Raw genomic sequence first — 23,543 nt, 5'->3', positions numbered from 1 at the left:
TAGAATTGTTTTTTCCAGCTAAATTAATATTGCAGCACTATTTCCCACTTTGCATCTGCTGATTTGCTTTTGCAGCATTTGCTTCTAGGAAAGGAAATACTTCCCTCAAGGAACAACCACCAGAATTCTGGTCGTTTTAAAAAATGTAGACAACTGATGGTGGATAAAAGTGCCTTTTTAGGAATTTTGATGAATGTTGGTCGTTTTATATGGATTGAGTGTCAGTCTTCTCCACTTTCTCTAGCAACACATTCACCCACACTCTCCTTTCCGCTGATCATAGGGTGTGGTTGGGGTAGAGGTGCTTCAGCGTAATGGGGAGTAGATTGGTGATTATTATATTCAAATGGGTGGGTTAAAATGTTTGTCCAAGAGATTTTGTTAGATTAAATCACCCTGTTTTTCTACTCAAATTATCTAGTTGTGAATGGGAAGACCTTGGCTCTACGTCCGAGGTGAAAAAGTCAAAGCACTCACTTAAAATCCTATTCTTTCTGTCTGTCTCACAGCTGGGGTAGGGTTTTAGATGCAGGGGCAGAGAACAGCCAACCATGGTGAATGAGCTGGATGGTATGAGGTTAAATGAAATCAGGACTGGCTAAAAGAACTCCTGAAACATTTTATTTTCTTATCCTACAAATTGGAGACGTTAGAATTATTTCTGAGACGGAGAACTCCTGAACTGGTCTAAACTGTTCAACCTTATCCACAGCCAACCAGATCTGATATTAATGGGAATTGTCAGCAGAACATGACATATCTGTCCTCTGATGTGAACAGTGGTTGATTGCAGAATTGCAGGTCAGTGGTTTGAGCACCGCTGGGCAGAGTTCACAATGTGTTTGTGTGAATTCACCAATCAGCACTTTTTATAATTGGGTGAAATAGGGCACCCGTTTGCCTCTGGCAAGAAAAGGGGAAACTGCTGCATGCCATTCTCTCACTATCCACTCTCCAACTCCATCACACAACTCGTGCTAATTGAGTTCAGAGGGCCTTTGTGGGTATGACTGTACACTACAGAGTAGTATTTAATGACAAATGGCACCAATAGACATGTAGCCTATCTCTGTGTACTGGTTTATCTCAGAGCTCCTCCCCCAGTCATCTTCTCAACCCCTCTTTCTCCCCATATATCTCTTCCTCTCTCAGCTCTCTCAGCCCGAACTCCTCTGTTTGCCGATAGGCTGCTTCCTGCCCTTCTCAAACAAACACATGATCACTGACTGGCATCTGATTGTCAGAGTTTTCATATGATCCATTTTGATAACTGATCTACTCGGCGGTTTGCAATTCAATGTCGAGTCGTGCTGCTGTTGAGTAGCGGTTGATTTATTTACTGTAATTCATGAGTTGTTTAATGTATCTTGTTGAAACAGAAGCCTCAGGTTGTAGTCAGTCTCTTACAGCATTAAAGCAGACTTCGTTGTACTTTCATTCTTTATACTTGTCATCACTCCCATCTGCCCACACCGTACGTGGCTTATCTTCTTCACCATGTGCTAGGTTCCTTGTGCAATGCACTTTGTGCTTTCAAATGTATGTCCTTGTTTTTTAAGAAATTTAGAATACAAATAAATGATAAACACCCATTCCACTGTATATTCTTCAAGAATCATTCTGAAATTGATTACATTTCCCCCCCCTCATCAATCTACACACAATACCTCATAATGACAAAGGGGGAAAAACATTTTTTTAGACATTTTTGCACATTTATTAGAATTAATTAACAGGTAGCTTTTTTACAGAAATATTCAGACCCTTTGCTATGAGACTCGAAATTGAGCTCAGGTGCATCCGGTTTCCATTCATCATCCTTGATGTTTCTACAACTTGATTGGAGTCCACCTGTGTTAATTCAATTGATTGACATGATTTGGAAAGGCACACACCTGTCTATATAAGGTCCCACAGTTGACGGTGCATGTCAGAGCAAAAACCTAACCATGAGGTCAAGGGAATTGTCTGTCAAGCTCTGAGAAAGGATTGTGTCGAGGGACAGATCTGGGGAAGGGTACAAAAAATGTATGCTGCATTAAAGGTCCCCAAGAACACACTGGTCTCCATTCTTAAATGGAAGAAATGTAGAACAGCCAAGACTCTTCCTTGAGCAAGGTCCTTGGTCAGGGAGGTGACCAAGAACCCGGTGACAGAGCTCCAGTTCCTCTGTGGAGACAACCCTCTCTGCAGTACTCCACCCATCAGGCCTTTATGGTAGTGGCCAAACTGAATCCACTCCTGAGTAAAAGGAACATGACAGCCCACTTGGAGTTAGCCACAAGCCACCTAAAGACTCTGACCATGAGAACCAAGATTCTCTGGTCTGATGAAACCAAGATTGGACACTTTGACCTGAATGCCAAGCGTCACATCTGGAGGAAACCTGGCACCATCCCTATGGTGGTGGCAGCATCATGCTGTGGGGCTGTTTTTCAGTGGCAGGGACCGGGAGACTAGTCAGGTTTGAGGAAAAGATGAATGGACCAAGGTACAAATAATTATATTTGTCACGTGTTTAGCAAATGTTATTGCAGGTGTAGCAAAATGCTTGTGAGAACCTGCTCAGGACGTCAGACTTGGACAAAGGTTCACCTTCCAACAGGACAACGACCCTAAGCACACAGCCAAGACAACGCAGGAGTGGCTTCGGGACAAGTCTCTTAATGTCCTTGAGTGGCCCAGCCAGAGGCTGGACTTGAACCCGATCGAACTTCTCTGGAGAGACCTGAAAATAGCTGTGCAGCGATGCTCCCCATCCAAACTGACCGATCTTGAGAGGATCTGCAGAGAAGAATGGGAAACACTCCCCAAATACAGGTTTGCCAAGCTTGTAGCATCATACCCAAGAAGACTTGAGGCTGTAATCGCTGCTAAAGGTCCTTCAACAAAGTACTGAGTAAAGGGTCTGAATACTTATGTAAATGTGATTTAAGTTTTTTATTTTGAATGAACTTGCACAAATTTCTAAACCTGTTTTTGCGTTGTCATTATGGGGTATTGTTTTATATATTGAGGAGGGAAAAATACTTTTTAATCATTTTGAGTAAGGCTATAACAAAATGTGGAATGAGTCAGGGGGTCTGAATACTTTACAAATGCACTGTAACCTAAATTCCTCATGAGCTTAGTTCAACTGTCGTACCCCATCGAAACCCAAAATATAAGCATGTCTTACTCCAATATTTGTAAATAAATGTAAGCAAACCCTGTATAGCCTTAAAACATGGTTAAAACTATACATTTGATATCATGGATTGTTAGTCCTTGCATCCATACCTTTATGAATTTGAGTGGTTACATTTATCCAGACCCATTCCTTTAGCTTTTTGGCTGAAACGGGCAGAGAACGCTTTGTTTCAATTAAGGATTCTAGCTATAAAGCCAAATGGCTTATTTCTTTTACATCCACCATTTTGTCAGTTTCAGTCTGTTTCCATTATGTCCCCCTCTCCTCCTCCTCTCCACCCTACACAACACTCTCTTCTAGGTCTCCAGCTTTGGCAGCCACTCTGGTGTTAGAGTTAGAGTTGGAGGTGTTGAAGGCGTGCAGGTAGCCATGTGTGAGAGCAGGGGGCTGTTGGTCGCTGCCCATGCTGCTCGCTGAACTGGCCGTTGAGGCGCACTGGACCAGCATGCCGTGCACTGACTGGCTCCTCCTGGTCCATATCACACTCAGTCGCTTGGCATAGCTGTAGCAGGTTGTTGTGGTGATCTCTCCCACATCAAAAGAGCAGCTGCGTGTCCTCCCGAGTGGCGGACGATCGCCCCTCCTCCAGTCATCCAACCGCCCCTCCTCCTCCCCCTGGGCCCCAGAGTCCAGGCTGCATCTGGAGCCCACCATTTTGTCCAAGTCTCTCTCCCTCTCCTCAGAGCGGCGCAGCTTGAGCTTGCCTGAGTGTCTCAGGGCCTTGTGAGCTCTGGGATGGGGTAAGGTCTGAGAGGTGTTGGCAGGGGTGTAGTACAGTGTCACTCTCTCACTCTCAGGGGTGAAAGGGGGGAATCTTTTCCCCCTCACGCCTACCTCCAGGCCCTGCTCCTCAGCCTTTCTCTCTCCACTGAGCTGATCAGAGTCAAGCGTTGTCCTGGGCTTGTTCTTGGCTTGGGGTTTGGTTTTCGATGGCAGGGGCTTAGCCTTTTGGCCAAGAATGCCTTTGGGCAGAGCCACCATCATCACTCTCCCATTCCCATTGGTCTGAGCGTAAACGTCCACTTCTCCCTTGGAGGGCAGGAAGTTGTGATGGGCAGGGTAGTGACCCTCGTCTCTGCAGTCTCCACAGACGCGGTGCCTCACCATCATCGCCACGGTGAACACCAGCAGCATCACCACGATGACCCCGCCCACCATGATTGTCAGTGTGCCGCCCAGGAAGTGTGCCTGCAGGGAACGGCACTCTGGGAAGTCCTCCTTGGTGCTGAACTGGGTGCAACCCAGGACCTTGGTGGTGGCCAGGGTGGACAGCCCGTCGTCAAAGATGGCCAGGACACAAAGGCTGTAGTCAGCTCCAGACACAAGGTTCTTTAGCAGGAACGCGTTGCTTGTAGGAGGCAGAATCCTAACACAGGGAAGGGGTGGGGGGGTTGAGGAGTAATAAAAGAAAAAAGGATATTGAGTCATTTGCTGAGGAGAGAAAGAGGATCTCTGAGAGCAGCTAGGAGAGGGAGACGAATCAAATGAAATGCAATAAGCTACAGTACAACCCCTTAGTGCTAATGATGATGATGATGATGAGCAGCCAGCTAGAGGGAGGAGTAGTCAGATCTGCTCATTTGTTGTGGAAATGGGCTTAATCAATAATACTCTGCTGTAGAGGGAGAAGGGCAATAGAAAGGGTGAGATTGATATTCAGGGAAATGGGAGGCAGACTGAAGATGGCACCGGAGAACAAGGCTAACTTTTTACGTATTCGTAACCAATTGTTTTTTTGTTGTTGTCAACAACAAGACAGCCGATAAGGAGGAGGTCCGAGACCTGGCCGTGTGGTGCCAGGTCAACAATCTCTCCCTCAACGTGATCGAGACAAAGGAGATGATTGTGGACTACAGGAAAAGGAGGGCCGAGCACACCCCCATTCTCATCGACAGGGCTGCAGTGGAGCAGGTTGAGAGTTTCAAGGTCCTTGGTGTCCACATCACCAACAAACTAACATGGTCCAAGCAGCACCAAGACAGTCGTGAAGAGGGCACGACCAAACCTATTCCCCCTCAGGAGACTGAAAAGATTTGGCATGGGTCCTCAGATCCTCAAGGTTATACAGTTGCACCATCGATAACTTTCTGACTGGTTGCATCACAGCCTGGAATGGCAACTGCTCAGCCCGACCGCAAGGCACTATAGAGGGTAGTGCGAACGGCCCAGTACATCACTGGGGCCAATCTTCCTGCCATCCAGGACCTCGACACCAGGCCAGACACCATGGCAAGCGGTACCGGAGTGCCATGTCTAGGTCCAAGAGGCTTCTAAACAGCTTCTACTCCCATTGTAGTCACTGTAATAACTCTACCTACATGTACATATTACTTTGACTATCAGTGCCCCCGCACATTGACTCTGTACCTGTATCCCCCTGTGTATAGTCTCGCTATTGTTGTTTTACTGCTTCTCTTTAATTACTTGTTACTTTTATTTCTTATTCTTACTCATATTTTTTAAACTGCGTTGTTGGTAAGCATTTCACTAAGAATACCTCTTGTATTCGGCGCATGTGACTAATACAATTTTATTTTAAACCAGTCTGTTTACGTATTTTTTTTCCCCTCCCCTCAGAAACGTGTCTTGCCAAGCGATGAGCTATTTAAGACAACTCCGAGGCAATGACACATACTCGCACCCCAATCACCACCCCCGCCCAAACGCTGTACGCAAGGAAGAGGACAAGACGGCAAACACTTCCGTTTTTAATGTCTTTCACCCCTCCGTCTTCCAACTGACTGCTCGTGTCAAATCTCTTGTTAAATGCTGCAGCTTATTGTATGGATTCAGACGGCTGTGTCGAACAGTATTAAAAATGTATTGGACGGTGTAAATGAGGCTGATGAATGCGTTTACCGTTGAGAGGTAATTGCGAGCTCTGAAAGGCAGACCTTGAGCCATTTCTAATTTCATCTGGTGGGCAGTTAACCTTTCTGGTGCCCTTGCTCTCCCTCATTCCTCCACACTATCCTCAAATCATATCTAGCTTTGGGTTACATTACTTTGTTGTTATTACATTTAGTTGTTTACAGGCAGGCTTTGTAATGAAAATTGTAAAGATGGGCTTTACGAGGAACATTAACTCAGAATATTCAATATTCAAGCTATTATCTCCGTAGGCTTATATAAGGTGAATAACTGCATTGTAAGCTCTACTGAACCTGTCAAAGGGATATGCTGTTTAAAGAAATTAGCCATGGAGTCCCAGAGACGGTAGAAATTCATTTTTGCCTTCATCCATCTTATTTAGCTATGAAGACAACATATACCTTGGCATATATTAGTCATCCAAATGTGTGTATTTGCATACTTATTCTTTGATCTTGGAAGGCTTAGCAAGCAGTTCACCTGGCCTTATTGGGACACCGGGGAATTATGGGGTGTTATGAGGCATCAAATGTTTAGAGTATGAGACTAACCATCACTTCCTGACTTAGTGGGGGATGAAAGCTGGAAATGTCGAATTGGGAGGCGTTCTTCCTGTTTTTCATTCTGACAGCTGTGTGCACACATTAGTGTGTCCTGACAAGTCCTTGAGAATCGTTCAGTATATGATATAAAACACTGCATGTCTATTTAGGTGCCTATCCCTACCTCCACAAACTGAAGTGGGTTCAGTGTTCCCTAGACCCAAACCCACCATCTCCCTATTTATCTCCATTTCAGACTGACAGATGGGATGTGACACTGTCCTCAGATCTGGCTTACACTTTTTTTTATAAGGACTTCATCCTCCTTTTCCCAGTCTCTCTCTCTCTCTCTCTCTCTCTCTCTCTCTCTCTCTCTCTCTCTCTCTCTCTCTCTCTCTCTCTCTCTCTCTCTCTCTCTCTCTCTCTCTCTCTCTCTCCTTCCATTGCCCTATCTCCCTTCCATCTCTTTCCTTTCTCCTATATTTATATATAGAGAATCACTCATTCATACTTTACAGTCAACTATGCCTGCTCTCCTTTAATTCATGTGTCAGTGTTCATGTTCATCACTCCTGGTCCCTGTCATTCAAGGACACTCTGTGATAACTCAGATCAATTGTAAAACCACTGGGGTGTTTTGTACATGACAGTATTACAATGGAAGACCACACAGAGGTGTTTGTTTTGCATCTAGCCTTTTGATTGATCTATTCATGCTTGTCCAGTTGGAACTGTCTCTCAGGTTCTGTAGGATGGCTGTGTCGCTGAGGGGAGCTTACCTGTATACCAGGGCGTCGTCTGCAGTGCAGTTGTACTGGATCTGGTACATCCACACCAGGTACGGCCCAGTGGCCCGGCCCAGGACCCAGCGCACCTGGGCAGAGGTGGCAGTCGCTCCCAGGACCCCCACCAAATGCTCACTGGCATCTCCATCTCCACTCTCCCCCTCTGTGGCGTTCTTGACAGTCACCACCCCTCCACCACCCTTCCGGCCTGCACCTCTTCTCCCACTGGAGATATCTGATGACCCAGGGTCCCCTCGAGGGCTGGTTAGGGGGACAGTGTTGTTGCCGCGGTGAGGGAGGGGGATGATCTTCAGGTCTATCAGGGCCGTAGCCTCCCCGGCAGCATTGATGGCAATGCAGGTGTATGCCCCATCGTCACGGGCACGGGTCACCAGCACGTCCAGGGTGCCGTTGTAGTAGGAGTGCACACGGCTGGAGTTGGCTACAATGCGGTCGTCAGGGGAGATCCAGTGGATGATTGGCTCTGGGTCTCCAATGGCACGGCACCTCAGCGTGGCCCTCTGGCCCTCCAGCACCCACAGCTTGTTGGAGTGGCGCGTGATGAGCGGAGGCTCACAGGTGAACTCCTCTTCTGGAATGGACCAGAAGTAGCGCCCAGCCAGGTGGACGGGGTGGCGCACGTCTCCATGTCGTCCCCGCGGATCAGCCGCCTCAGCCACAGCAGCTCACAGTTACAGTGCAGGGGGTTCCCCCCGAAGCTCAGGCTGATGACAGTGTTGTAGGGGGTGGGGCTGACCACGCCTGTCTGGGAGCGGGAGAACAGGGGGTCAGGGGGCAGAGTCTGCAGCCGGTTGGACGTCATGTCGAGACGAGCCAGCTTGTACAGTTCTCCGAAGGAGCCCTCGGCGATGTGGTCCAGGAGGTTGTGGTCCAGGTTGAGGGTGTGCAGGCTGGCCATGTTCTGGATGGCCTCCCAGGGGACCTTCCTCAGGTTGTTGTAGGACAGGTCCAGATCCTCCAGTGTCTGCAGGAAGTCATCAAATGCCTCGGTGGAGACGTTGGTCAGCTGGTTGTTGTTGATGATGAGGTGCTGCAAGTTAGTTAGGCCGGACAGGTCTTTTGGCCCCACCACGGTCAGCCGGTTGGTGTCCAGGTGAAGTGAACGCAGACTCTGAAGGTCAGCGAAGGCCAGAGGTTTCAGGGCATGGATGGTGTTCCTGGACAGAGTTAGCTCTACCAGGCCTGACATGTTGGCAAAGTCCACTCTGCCCACCTCCAGGATGAAGTTGTCAGCCAGACGGAGCTCCACTGTGCGCCGGTCAATGTCAGGAGGGACGAACAGCAGGCCCTTGTTGACACAGAGCGTGCTCAGAGACTCTGAGAGGTTTCGGCACACACAGTGGAAGGGACAGATGGAGACCATGCCCCAGGTCTCTCCAGCGGACACGCCCGGGCCCAGCAGAGCAGAGAACACACAGGAGCAGGTCACCACGGCCAGCCAGACTACAGTCTGTGGGGTCATAGAGAAGGGGGGTCTCAGGGAAGGGCTGGTGACTTTTGGCTTGAGTTCAATGGGAGATAACTGGTTTATTTCCGGGTGGACCCCTTGTAGAAAGTGTTGCTTTGGAGAGGGCCTCCGAGAGGATTTTGAGTGGGGTGGAGCTGAGTATGGGTGTGATATTTGTGATTTGGATTTAGGCATTGTTGAGCTGGTTATCCATTGACCTACAGAAGAACAAGTGGGAAATCATTATCTCTCATTTCCATTGGTTTTCCCATTCAGTGGCTTTTACATCCAACAGTGCAGTAGAGGTATTGGATTGTACAATTTGGAGTTTTAGATATAAAAAAATATATAAAAAATCCACAAACATTCAATACTGATTTTGTAAACTGATGTGGTTATGTTTGTGTAGGCCTATGTGTATAGTTTCAGTGAGATATGAGTGACGTTAGATTTGATATAAACCTCCAAACCTGGGTGGTTTTCCTCAGACCGGTCACTGCTTCTGGGGTGGTGGCAATGACTACCGAGTTCAACTGTTACTGGTTCTGGGGTGGTGGCCATGACTACTGGGTTCCACTGTTAGTGGTTCTGGGGTGGTGGCCATGACTACTGGGTTCCACTGGTACTGGTTCTGGGGTGGTGGCCGTGACTACTGGGTTCCACTGTTACTGGTTCTGGGGTGGTGGCCATGACTACTGGGTTCCACTGGTACTGGTTCTGGGGTGGTGGCCATGACTACTGGGTTCCACTGGTACTGGTTCTGGGGTGGTGGCCGTGACTACTGAGTTCCACTGGTACTGGTTCTGGGGTGGTGGCCATGACTACTTGGTTCCACTGTTACTGGGGCCTTCTTGTTCTCACCCTCCACTGCCCACTGTTCTGTCAGTGCTATTGCCCCATTCACCTGATGCATTACAGTGTGTGTGTTGAGCATGACCATTGACCCACGTTCCATCTAATGAGAAGGAATAACATTGGGTTAAAAGCCAGACTACAAAAGGCAGGTCCTTAATGAAGCAGAATAGTGGTTTGTAGGGTGACTGAGTCTCCAGGTCATGAATGGAAGCCTAGTCGCTTGAATTATCTGTAACATTACAGGCCTGATTAATGTGACTGTGTTGTGCTTTTCCATGGCTGCTGTGTTTCACTGGGTTGAGAATATTACATTTGTGCTCGTTTGAGCATTATGTAAGGCTAGCTTCTTCTCCTGTCACGCTCACAAAGCACCGTTTTGAGTGTGTGTGAGGGAGAATGAGACGGGGAGATGAAGAACCCACTAGGGAAGGATGGATACAGCCTATAAATAACTGTGTAATAGTGTAAACTGTGTTTGTCTCTGTGCATGCACTGTGCAATGATACACACAGACACAAGAAATGTTGTGGTGTGTAAGGTGGGGTTAGTGTGTGCTTTATACTATAAGACACTTCACTGCATCATGGGAAAACTGTGTATGGGGTTAACCTTTTGGACCTGTATGTCTGAGTTGGGAGGAAGGGAAGATGGAGGCATGGTAACAGGGTTAGATTCTAAGCTTGACATTCTATCCCATATCTTTTCTGTATGAGTTGGCTGAGGGTTTGAATGGATTGCACATCCCCCTTAGTTCCTAATCACAGTGACTGAGGACTGCACAGTAATGGTTCCTACCTTAGTGGGTGAATATCCTGTTCTCCCACAGAACAGAACACCGAGGCCCTCATCTACAGTGCCTTGAGAAAGTATTCACACCCCTGGCCTGTTTCCACAGTTTATAACCTGCATTTCAAATGGATTCCATTTCGATTTGGTGTCACTGGCATACATATACACACAATACCACATAATGTCAAAGTCAAATTACGTTTTTAGAAATGTTTACAAATGAATAGAAAAATGAAAGCTGAAAGTCAGTAAGTATTCAACCCATTTGTTATGGCATGCCTAACGTTCATGAGTAAACATTTGCTTAATAAACAAGTCACATGAGTTGCATTGACTCTCTGTGGGCAATAATGGTGTTTAACATGCTTTTTTTCCCTCTGTACCCCACACATACAATTATCTGCAAGGTCCCTCGGTCGAGCAGTGAATTTCAAACACAGGTTCAACCACAAAGGCCAAGGAGGTTTTCCAGTGCCTTGCATAGAAGGGTACCTATTGGTAGATGAGTAAAAAAAAAAGAAGCAGATATTGAATTCTCCATTGAGCCTTGTTAACTTATTAATGACACTTTGGATGGTGCATTAATACACCCAGTCACTACAAAGATGCAAGCGTCCTTTCTAGCGCAGTTACCAAAGAGGAAGGAAACCGCTCGGATTTCACTGAGGCCTGTTTTGTTCCCCCACCTTTATTTAACCAGGTAAGCAAGTTGAGAACGGGTTATCATTTGCAACTGCGACCTGGCCAAGATAAAGCAAAGCAGTGCGACACAACACAGTTACACATGGAATAAACAAGTGTACAGTCAGTAACACAATAGAAGAAGAAAAATAACACAATAGAAAAAAATAGTCTATACAGTGTATGCAAATGTCGTGAGGTAAGACAATAAATAGTAGCGAAGTCATTACAATTTAGCAAATGAACACTGGAGTGATCGATGAGCAGATGTGTAGCCTAGTGGTTAGAGAATTGGACTAGTAACCGAAAGGTTGCAAGTTCAAATCGCTGAGCTGACAAGGTACAAAATCTGTCGTTCTGCCCCTGAACAGGCAGTTAACCCCACTGTTCCTAGGCCGTCATTGAAAATAAGAATTTGTTCTTAACTGACTTGCCTAGTAAAATAAAGGTTTAAAAAAAAAAAAAAATAAATAGTGATTCTGGTGTGCAAAAGAGCATAAAAGTAAATTAAAACAATATGGGGATGAGGTAGGTAGATAGACTATGTACAGCTGCAGTGATCGGTTAGCTGTTTAAAGTTAGTGAGAGATATGTAAGTCTCCAGCTTCAGAGAATTGTTTTTATTTTTTTTGCAATTCGTTCCAGCCACTGGCAGCAGAGAACTGTAAGGAAAGGCGGCCAAAGGGGGTGTTGGCTTTGGGGATGACCAGTGATATATATATACCTGCTACGGGTGGGTGTTATCGTGACCAGTGAGCTGAGATAAGGTGGAGCTTTACCTAGCATAGACTTAGATGACTTGGAGCCAGTGGGTCTGGCGAAGAATATGTAGCGAGGGCCAGCCGACTAGAGCATACAGGTCGCAGTGGTGGGTGGTATAAGGTGATTTGTTAACAAAACGGATGGCACTGTGATAGACTGCATCCAGTTTGCTGAGTAGAGTATTGGAAGCTATTTTGTAGATGACATCGTTGAGGATCGGTAGAATAGTCAGTTTTACTAGGGTAATTTTGGTGGAGTGAGTGAAGGAGGCTTTGTTGCGAAATAGAAAGCCGATTCTAGATTTGATTATTTTGGATTGGAGACGGTCAGAACCGTCCAGAGTAGTGATGCTAGTCGGGCGGGTAGCAAACGGTTAAAAAGCATGCATTTGGTTTTTACTAGCGTTTACGAGCAATTGGAGGCCATGGAAGGAGTGTTGTATGGCATTGAAGCTCGTTTGGAGGTTAGTTAAGTGTCCAAAGAAGGGCCAGATGTATACAGAATGGTGTCGTCTGTGTAGAGGTGGATCAGGGAATCACCCGCAGAAAGAGCAACATCGTTGATATATACAGAGAAATGAGTCGCCCCGAGAATTGAACCCTGTGGTATCCCCATTTAGACTGAGAGAGGTCCGGACAACAGGCCCTCCGATTTGACACACTGAATTCTGTCTGCGAAGTAGTTGGTGAACCAGGCGAGGCAGTTATTTGTGAAACCAAGGCTATTGAATCTGTCGATAAGAATACGGTAATTGACCGAGTCGAAAGCCTTGGCCAGGTCGATGAAGACTGCTGCACAGTACTGTCTTTTATCGATGGCGAATATGATATTGTTTAGTACCTTGAGCGTAGCTGAGGTGCAGCCGTGACCAGCTTGGAAACCATACTGCACAGCGGAGAAGGTACGGTGGGATTCTAAATGGTCAGTGATCTGTTTATTAACTTGGCTTTTGAAGATTTTAGAAAGGCAGGGCAGGATAGATAGGTCTATAACAGTTTGGGTCTAGAGTGTCACCCCCTTTGAAGAGGGGGATGACTGCAGCAGCTTTCCAGTCTTGAGTGATCTCGGACGATACGAAAGGGAGGTTGAACAGACTGTTAATAGGGGTTGCAGCAATGGCGGCGTATCATTTTAGAAAGAGAGGGTCCAGATTGTCTAGTCCAGCTGATTTGTATGGGTCCAGGTTTTGCAGCTCTTTCAGAACATCTGCTATCTGGATTTGGGTGAAGGAAAAGCTGGGGAGGCTCAGACAAGTAGCTCCAGGGGGTGACTAAAACAGAGTTAAATGTCTGTGATAGGGAGAACTATAGTATTGTCGTTAGTCCACAATACTATCCTAAATAACAGGGTGAAAGGAAGCCTGTATAGAATAAAACATTCCAAAACATGCATCCTGTTTGCAATAAGGCAAAAGTAAAATGCAAAAAATATGGCAGAGACACATGTACTTTATGTCCTGAATACAAAGCATTATGGTTAGGGCAAATACAATACATCACTGAGTACCACTCTTCATATTTTCAGTATGAAATTTCCAACATACACTGGGAGACAAATTTGCCTTTCAGCAGGATAATTAACCTAAAACACAAGGCGAAATATACTCTGGAGTTGCTTATCAAGATGACATTGAATGTTCCTGAGTGGCCTAATTAGTTTTGACTTAAATCGTCTTGAAAATCTATGGCAAGACTTGAAAATGGCTGTCTAGCAATGATCAACAACCAACTTGACAGAGCTTGAAGAATTCTAAGAAGAATGTGCAAGTATTGTAAAATCCAGGTGTGCGAAGCTCTTTGACTTAGCCAGAAAGACTCAATGTTATAATCGCTGCCAAAGGTGATTCTAACATGTATTGACTCAGGGGTGTGAAATACTTATGTAATAGAGATTTTGATTTAATTTTCAATAAATGTTTTCGCTTTGTCATTTATGGAGTATTGTGTGTAGATGGGTGAGGGGGGGGGGGGAAATGTATATTTTAATCCATTATGAATTTGGTCAACTCATGGTGAATGAATACTTTCTGAAGGCATTGTACATGGCAGTATTTATTTAAAAACACTAACTGCTAATATTTAAATTCTTATCCCTAGTTATCCTCTTGGCTTGGATATGTTTCCCTCTTCGCAGTGTTTTATGATCGTTGGCTCAAAGCACAGAGGGAAGACCTAGTAAACCTTTTCCATGTTGCAGTACCTTACCTCTCTGTCCACCTATCTATATTTACTTTGACTTAAGCTCATCCTCCAGATCAACAAGCGTATGAGCAATTTGTTGCTTGTCAGTTTGTCATTTATATTTTACTCAGTCATTCCTGTTGTTAAATATCCTTGTTTTTCTGGGATTCAATTGTTGCTAGGTCAGTCCATTGTATACATCCTCCAGAATATGAAGAGAGCCAGGATTAGCAGAGTGACATGGGCACAGATAATCACATTTCCTCCACAATGTGCAATACAGTCAGGACAGACTGCGAGTTAGATGCTCTATTAAAAGAAACACAGGGTTCTATTCTAATGTGAAGAAAACAAATGAACATTAACTTACAGAAGTTTGCTGCTTATGCTGTTCAGGATGCCAAGTCCATTGATTCGTTCTGGTAACTGGAGCATGAATCGAAATAATCAGATGTAGTTTTTCAAGCATGAGCCCAGAGCTTATGTTTCCTAGATAACAAAATATTTGAAATGTGTGAAACATTTCAGTGTGCTTCGTAGCGTTTATCCTCCATCTATTCACTAATTGCAGCCATCAGTCTTCTCCCAGGACAGTATCCAGTCTCTTCTCTTTACTCTGCAGTCGTTGGTATTCAGACCCCTCTTTCCTCTCGCTGCGCATCTGTCCTTCACAGAATCAGTGCGGCTCTAGAACATCCCCAAGTCTGTTTTTATCTCTGTTGGAGAGCAGCTTTAACCACCTGACCTCCAACCCCCTTTCTCCTCCCAGTTTCCCACTGAGTGGGAATGGTAACAATTCCTTTTCACTCCCTTGTTCCTTCCGTCATGCTGCCTTTTTTGTTTTGTTTTAGTCGTCCAGACAAGCCCAGTGAAAGGAACAGTGCTGTTTAAAGTAGGTTATTAACCGTAGACGCCAACAACCAATTACGGTCGCATGTTTCACCTCTGTTTGCCGTGCTTATTCACAACTCAATCGCTTGTTTTGACGTTCATTTCCTCTGCCATCCGGTGCTGTACCAGTCGGATTTGTGGCTTCTGCTGCAGCAAGCGTGTGTGTGAGCGAGGGAGAGACTGCAAAGTGTGTCTGCTACTGAGATGGGAGAGGGAAAGGGAAACAGAGGGAGGAGGGAGAGCCTTGAGCGGTCCTGGCTTTCGATAGAAGGGGGGAGATGGAATTTGAGTGGCTAGGAGAAAATGCAAAAAATGTGCGTAGGATAAATTAGTCAAAATGAAAAGAGGAGGCTGTAGGAGGTTTTGGAGGGAGAGCTAGCAGCCTCACCCCCGTCTTTTATCATTTTTTAGCCTAACAGTTGTGCCAAAGTAAGGGATGGCTTCATTACTGCTGTGATTAAAGCAGTTATCATTGTATTTACACAAGCCCTTAGCAGACTGTACATTCAGCTGGTTAGCAGTTGCTGTTTTCCTGTCTGCAATCGCCTGCAGACCACTGCTACAGTGAGAAACATTATGGAGACACTGTAGCCTAATAAGGTAGCTTTATGCTGAGGTGTTTGAAATGGGATATTGGTTGGTTACTATCAAGAGGCCTGTTAAATCAGCAATTTTGGGTTTAAAAGTCCTTTCATCAATTATTCAACGTTTGATTACTACAAGTTGATCGCGATGGTCCCCAATGTACCCTGAATGTTAAGTGTGGTCGCGGGGATGGGGAGTTTCTGATTGTTCAGCAGATTTTGGAGTGAATAAAGTCTGATTGGAGTGCTTGCTTGTCTTCCCTGCTGTGGTCTGGGGGTGTAGAGAGAGTGGGAGAATCTGAGAGAATCAATACGGATGATGAGAAACTCGGATGACTTACACTAGGTTTCTCAACCCAAACAGAAGTGATGAAGGTTAATACAGGTCAACACCAGCACCATGGCTGAATCTGACAGCGTGGCTTTTTTGCCCTGGAATTTGAGGGAACGAGACACAGAGAGGGGAGGCTTAGCCCCTCTTCATCCTCCTGGTTCCTTTCATCCCTCTTGTTTCTATTCCAATCTGGGCTAGCTGTGTTTTTTTGTGTGTTTTTTTTTTTTGGTGAGGAGGACTGAGTGACTCACCCTCAGCCAGACACAAACTGGGGCTTTTTACAGAGGCCTGAGTACAGCCATGCTGGAGTGTTACATGCATCCTACAGGGACACTGTTGTACGTGTCCAACCAATAAGTGCTAGGTAACGCTGTACTCCTGACACATACATGCATACATACATAATGATTATTCAGCCTAGTGATTTAAGGTGTTTCTTATCTTTCACCACATGGGAACCCTCATTTTGACTATTGTGTATAATTTAGGTGGAAAATGGGTTAATCTATCTGCAGGAAATTTGAGAAATGATTTACCTGGGGAAGCTGCAGGGGGGCATTTTAATTTGATTCAATCCATAGCTATTCAGAGTCTGGACAATGGAGGATGTGCGGCCATTTGCAGAGAGGATCTCTTCAGGACCAAGGACAGCAGCACTCTGAGACTTACACCACAGTACTGTCAGAGAGCAGAATAAACTCGCTGGGGCTGGCCATCTTGACCGTACTGTCAGAACTCTTGCCAGTTGACAAATTGGTCAATATTTTGAAGCAAGTAACCCTGGCTTTTTGTGCCTTTATCTTAATCATGAATGGCTAATTTGGAAGTGGTGTCATGGATGCATAATTTATCAGCCGGTCCAAAGAAGAGGCCTTGAAGCATTTCCCAGATGCATTGTGCTCAAAGGGTTGTTTTTTTCACCCCCTCTTTCCTGCCCACTTGATGCAGTCATTATTAAAATGTGGTGTTAAAAAACAAGGTTAGTTAGCTGTGATTGATGGTTTCCCAGAAAGTTTGTAACAGCACGACTCATAAAACGGTAATTGGAGAGCAAGGAGTGTCAGGGCACAAGCTATATCCTCTATTCTTACATAACTAGAGAATAAGAATGATCTGATTTTTACGTTTTTATATCGACATTCCATACAAAATGAAGGAATTGTACTGTCATCATACTGACAATGATGCAAATATGGACTAATTTGTCTCTTCTCAGAAAGAAGCTAATCTTATTTAGTTTCTGAATTAATATTGCCAATGCAGACTTGCACATATGTCATTTATTAACATCCTCTGTAATGTTCTTAGTTTGCTTAAGTCTTTTGGTGAGGGTTGGATCTGTTGTAAGACCTGTAATTGGGTCTACATGTAGAGGAATCTGGGTCACGGCGCTGTGTTGGCTTACTAGGCTATTTGCTGCTGTTTGAAGTGTATGGTAGAAATGGACTAAGGACTTGAGCAGTAGCCTATAGATATTTTCCCAGTCATTTCTATTATCTTATTCACTCTAATTTCTCTGTGCCTCTCATTTAGTCTCACTTGCTCTGGCTTCCTGCTTCTCTCTTTCTGTGTGTGTACCCCAGTGCACCTGGCTGAGACAGATGTGCAGCATGTCACAGAGGAACATGCAGGGCATATGTTGAGGATTAGCTGGGATTGTTTTGCCTAGTGATCACACTGTTTTCTGCTCTGTGTGTTTTGGCCTGATTAGTGCTCACAGAAGAAGGGACTCAGTGTGGCGGTATTGAGTGTTCTAAGCCATTTGATTCGGGACTGACCACAAAATGACCTCCCAGCCCTCCAAGACCATTTGCACTTGAGCTGTGTGTTTGCATGTCCAGGCACTTTGCCCAAAATCTTGGTCCCTAGTGTTATGTATCATGCAGACTGTCTTCTTGACCATTTTGTCATTTTAACAGCAATATCTTGCCCCCTCCCACTAGTTTTTTTCCATTTCTCGCCCCCTCTTATTTTGTTCCTGCACAGACCAACATCCCCTTCCTCCAGAACGTTCTGAGTAACGATCAGTTCCTGTACGGCACCGTTGACACCCAGTTCATAGATGAGAACCAGGAACTCTTCAACCTCAAGCCAGTCCAGAACCGAGCCCAGAAGCTGCTGCACTATCTGGGTAAAATGTCATCAACTGAAATTAGATTTGTTATTTCATAAACTGTGCTTCTTGTACTCAATTTAAAATAATTTGTTTCGTAATCTGTCTCTTTGTTGGTATAAATTATTTGAACTTTAGACACCACTTACTCAGTCATCTGATGTGTAGCTAAAGATTGTCTTGATTCGTTGAACAATTGAAGCTTCCCTCCCTAGATCAAGTGGTGAGTTAGTTGAATTCATACCTGGCTGGAATTAAAGCCGGTTTACAGCACAACTCTTTTTTTTTTTTGAGGGTTTTAAATGTATTTTTTTTAGGGGGTGGATCAGCTTTAATATTAGATTGATTGTTGCTTCCATCAATGTAATTATATGCATAATTTCCAATCCCCCATATATTTTGGGGATAAATATATAAACTCAGCAAAAAAAGAAACGTCCTCACTGTCAACTGCATTTATTTTCAGCAAACTTGTGTAAATATTTGTATGAACATAAGATTCAACAACTGAGACATAAACTGAACAAGTTCCACAGACATGTGACTAACAGAAATTGAATGTGTCCCTGAACAAAGGGGGTGGATCAAAATTAAAAGTCAGTATCTGGTATGGCCACCAGCTGCATTAAGTACTGCAGTGCATCTCCTCATGGACTGCACCAGATTTGCCAGTTCTTGCTGTGAGATGTTACTCCACACTTCCACCAAGGCACCTGCAAGTTCCTGGACATTTCTGGGGGGAATGGCCCTATCCCTCACCCTCCGATCCAACAGGTCCCAGATGTGCTCAATGGGATTGAGATCCGGGCTCTTCGGCGTCTATGGCAGAATACTGACATTCCTGTCTTGAAGGAAATCATGCACAGAACGAACAGTATGGCTGGTGGCATTGTCATGCTGGAGTGTCATGTCAGGATGAGCCTGCAGAAAGGGTACCACATGAGGAAGGAGGATGTCTTCCCTGTAACGCACAGCGTTGAGATTGCCTGCAATGATAACAAGCTCAGTCCGATGATGCTGTGACACACCGCCCCAGACCATGACGGACCCTCCACCTCCAAATCAATCCCACCCGAGAGTACAGGCCTCGGTGTAACGCTCATTCCTTCGACGATAAACGCAAATCCGACCATCACCCCTGGTGAGACAAAACCGCGACTCGTCAGTGTAGAGCACTTTTCACCAGTCCTTTCTGGTCCAGCGTGGTCTGCCACTGCGAGGACGATCAGCTGTCCGTCCCGTCTCCCTGTAGCGCTGTCCTAGGCGTCTCACAGTACAGACATGGCAATTTATTGCCCTGGCCCCATCTGCAGTCCTCATGCCTCCTTGCAGCATGCCAAAGGCACGCTCATGCAGATGAGCAGGCACCCCAATGATCTGTGAAGTTATTTGGAATTTTACAAATTATCTTTGAAAGACAGGGTCCTGAAAAAGAGACGTCTCTTTTTTTTTGCGGAGTTTATATCGATATACATCAAATCAAATTGATTTATATAGCCCTTCTTACATCAGCTGATATCTCAAGTGCTGTACAGAAACCCAGCCTAAAACCCCAAACAGCAAGCAATGCAGGTGTAGAAGCACGGTGGCTAGGGGAAAAACTCCCTAGAAAGGCCAGAACCTAGACAGGAACCAGGCTATGAGGGGTGGCCAGTCCGCTTCTGGCTGTGCCGGGTGGCGATTATAACAGAACATGGCCAAGATGTTCAAATGTTCATAAATTGAACAGCATGGTCAAATAATAATAATCACAGTAGTTGTCGAGGGTGCAGCAAGTCAGCACCTCAGGAGTAAATATCAGTTGGATTTTCATAGCCGATCATTAGGAGTGTCTCTACTGCTCCTGCTGTCTCTAGAGAGTTGAAAACAGCAGGTCTGGGACAGGTAGGATGTCCGGTGAACAGGTCAGGATTCCATAGCCGCAGGCAGAACAGTTGAAACTGGAGCAGCAGTACGGCCAGGTGGACTGGGGACAGCAAGGAGTCATCATGCCAGGTAGTCCTGAGGCATGGTCTTAGGGCTCAGGTCCTACGAGAGAGAAAGAATTAGAGAGAGCATACTTAAATTCACACAGGACACCGGATAAGACAGGAGAAGTACTCCAGATATAACAAACTGACCCTAGCCCCACGACACATGAACTACTGCAGCATAATTACTGGAGGCTGAGACAGGAGGGGTCAGGGGACACTGTGGCCCCATCTGATGATACCCCGGACAGGGCCAAACAGGAAGGATATAACCCCACCCACTTTGCCAAAGCACTTCCCCCACACCACTAGAGGGATATCTTCAATGACCAAATAAAGCTTTTTGGTCTAAATTCCACTTGCCGTGTTTTGAGGAAGAAGGATGAGTACAACCCCAAGAATACTAATACTAATTGAGTGTATGTAAACTTCTGACCCACTTGGAATGTGATGAAAGAATTAAAAGCTGAAATAAATCATTAGCTCTATTATTCTGACATTCACATTCTTAAAATCAAGTGGTGATCCTAACTGACCTAAGACGGTATTTTTACTAGGATTATAAATGTCAGGAATTGTGAAACTGAGTTTAAATGTATTTGGCTAAGGTGAATGTAAACTTCAACTGTGTGTGTATGTGTAATATATGTACGTACAGTGGGGTAATAAAGTATTTAGTCAGCCACCAATTGTGCAAGTTCTCCCACTTAAAAAGATGAGGCCTGTAATTGCGCGTGTGTGTAAACATTCTATTGGTTGCAAGAATTCTGTATAATTTTAAATTGAGAAATTCAAAGTTTTGAATCCGGTGTTTTGCGTAAACCATGTGCCATGGAATCGGTACATTGGAAAAGTACGGCTCAACCTTTTGTTCAAACATTGCCTACCCTTGGAGTCTATAGTATTGTACATCACTTCCTTGACTATACTGAACACTCTGACATTAGTTGTAACAAATGACGCCTTTGCTATTTAACTTGCATATACAGTGCGTTCAGAAAGTATTCAGACCACATTTTGTTACGTTACAGCCATATTGTAAAAAGTTAGGAGAACCTTCCAGAAGGACAACCATCTCTGCATCACTCCACCAATTAGGCTGTTATGGTAGAGTGGCCAGATGGAAGCCACTCCTGAGTAAAAGGCACATGACAGCCTGCATGGAGTTTGCCAAAAGGCACCCGAAGGACTATGAGAAACAAGATTCTCTGTTCTGATCCAAGATTGAGCTCTTTGACCCTAATGCCAAGCGCCACGTCTGGAGGAAATCTGGTACCATCCCTACGGTGAAGCACGGTGGTGGCAGCATCATGCTGTGGGGATGTTTTTCTGTGGCAGGGACTGCGAGACTATTCGGGATGGGGAAAGATGAACAGAGCAAAGTACAGAGCTCATTGATGAAAACTTGCTCCAGAGCACTCAGGACCTCAGACTGGGGCAAAGGATCACGTTCCAACAGGACAACGGTCCTAAGCACACAGCCAAGACAAAGCAGGAGTGACTTCGGGACAAGACTCTGAATGTCCTTTAGTGGCCCAGCCAGAGCCCGGACTTGAACCCGATGGAACATCTCTGGGGAGACCTGAAAATAGCTATGCAAGTGACGCTTCCCATACAACCTGGGAGATTGAGAGGATATGCAGAGAAGAATGGGAGACTCTCTCCAAATACAGGTGTGCCAAGCTTGTAGCGTCATACCCAAGAAGAAGCGAGGCTGTAATCCAAAGGTGCTTCAACTACAGAGTAAAGGGTCTGAATACTTATGTAAATGTCATATTTTAGTTTATTTGTAAAATTTCTAAACCCAGTTTTTGCTTTGTCATTATGGGGTATTATGTGTAGATTGATGAGGGGGGATTAACATTTGAATCAATTTTAGAATAAGGCCGTAACGTTTAAACATTTGGAAAGAATACTTTCCGAATGCATTGTACGCGTGGAGTGATTTTAGTATGATTTCTCCCATATAATGTTGCGCTGGGAATTGCCTGGGACCTCCACAATACATTATCGGCACCTTAAGTATTTTGATAATATTGTATTGCAGTTCTCATGACTCTATGTATTCTGTTTGCGATTCGGTAATGATATTTGATTCTATACATATTGCTCACTATATGTCTGCTGCAGAGGGACGAGAACATTTTGTGGAAATGTGAATGAATGTAGGAGAATATAAAACAGATCTGGTAAAAGATGATACAAAGAAAAAACCAAACGTTCTTTAGTATTTTTTTTGTACCGTCTTTGAAATGCAAGAGAAAGGCCATGTATTATTCCAGCCCAGGTGCAATTTAGATTTTGGCCACTCAATGGCAGCAGTGCATGTGCAAAGTTTTAGACTGATCCAATGAACCATTGCATTTCTGTTCAAAATGTTGTCAAGACTGCTGAAATGTGCCTAATTTGTTAATAACTTTTCATGTTCAAAACTGTGCACTCTCCTCAAACAATTAGCATGGTATTATGTCACTGTAATAGCTACTGTAAATTGGACAGTGCAGTTAGATTAACAAGAATTTAAGCTTTCAGCCAATTTCAGATATGTCTATGTCCTGGGAAATGTTCTTGTTACTTACAACCTCATGCTTATCGCATAGGTCTACATTAGCCCAACCGTCCCATGTATGGGACATACCAAAGAACTTTTAAAAGAAGATGGAGAACAAGCTATAGGATGAAAAATACCATAGTTTTGGCACAGGTATAGCTGATTAGCGCCAGCTAATGCAACCTAGCAAACAAAATCGATACTTTGAGTCAAAGTTAAAATGTAATATCAAAAAAAATATTGCGATATGTAACTGGATCCCCCCCTTCCCCATCATTAATATAATGTATTGGTAGGTTTTAAATGCCTACGACGATGGCCAACTCATGTTTTCTGATGCTTTCCTGCTGTCCTGTTTCAGGTCATGTGATGGTAAACGGACCCACCACTCCCATACCAGTAAAGGCCAAGCCCTCATCTATCGATCCTGTGATCCCACCCATTCCTCTGGGTGAGATTCCAAACTACACAACCTACCAGCTTTCTGTGAAACCTCTTTTTGTTTTTTCTTGTAGCAGCCCATTTTGTTTTAATACAGTCAGTACAACATAGTAAAAGCTATGTATTGATGTGGATTAGGTGAGCCTCCGGTTGGGTTCCGTGATGTCTTATTGAGGGAGGGTCCAGAGGGCTTTGCCAAGGCAGTGCGTGCCCACAAGGGTCTGCTGCTCATGGACACCACCTTCAGAGATGCCCACCAGTCTCTCCTGGCCACCCGTGTCCGCACCCACGACCTCAAACAGATCGCCCCCTTCGTAGCCCACAACTTCAACAACCTCTTCAGCGTTGAGAACTGGGGAGGTGAGGAGTTGTTTACCACCAGTGCTCGCACTCAATCTTTTGAATGTATTTTCTATTACCACACGTTTTCTGATCTCAATCTGTACTTTCTGTTTTTCTCTGGGCCGATTTTGCAGCCTGCCTATGATTCAGTGGCCTCATTATAAACATTATGTTTTCAAAGATCCCAGTTTGAG

General features: G+C 44.9%; 2 protein-coding genes across 2 annotated transcripts in view; one reads left to right on the top strand and one right to left on the bottom strand.

Annotated features, from left to right (window-relative positions):
- LOC135544314 (pyruvate carboxylase, mitochondrial-like) overlaps positions 1 to 23,543 on the top strand; it is a 97,648-nt gene that overhangs the window by 61,866 nt on the left and 12,239 nt on the right. Inside the window, exons 11-13 of the mRNA XM_064971828.1 lie at positions 17,919 to 18,063; positions 22,928 to 23,017; positions 23,146 to 23,367. Coding sequence (XP_064827900.1) covers positions 17,919 to 18,063; positions 22,928 to 23,017; positions 23,146 to 23,367 — 457 coding nt within the window. The remainder of the gene's footprint in view (positions 1 to 17,918; positions 18,064 to 22,927; positions 23,018 to 23,145; positions 23,368 to 23,543) is intronic.
- Positions 1,312 to 15,185, bottom strand: LOC135544313 (leucine-rich repeat and fibronectin type-III domain-containing protein 4-like). Its single transcript, XM_064971827.1, is given in 4 exon segments — positions 1,312 to 4,556; positions 7,383 to 8,013; positions 8,016 to 9,074; positions 14,494 to 15,185. Coding segments are annotated over 3 exon segments (2,754 nt in total). The 5' UTR covers positions 9,052 to 9,074; positions 14,494 to 15,185; the 3' UTR covers positions 1,312 to 3,469.

This window comes from Oncorhynchus masou, chromosome 8 (genome assembly GCF_036934945.1).
Source record: "Oncorhynchus masou masou isolate Uvic2021 chromosome 8, UVic_Omas_1.1, whole genome shotgun sequence".
Lineage (NCBI taxonomy): Eukaryota > Metazoa > Chordata > Actinopteri > Salmoniformes > Salmonidae > Oncorhynchus > Oncorhynchus masou.
The sequence above is the reverse complement of the archived record's forward strand: the minus strand, read 5'-3'. Positions and strand labels throughout refer to the sequence as shown.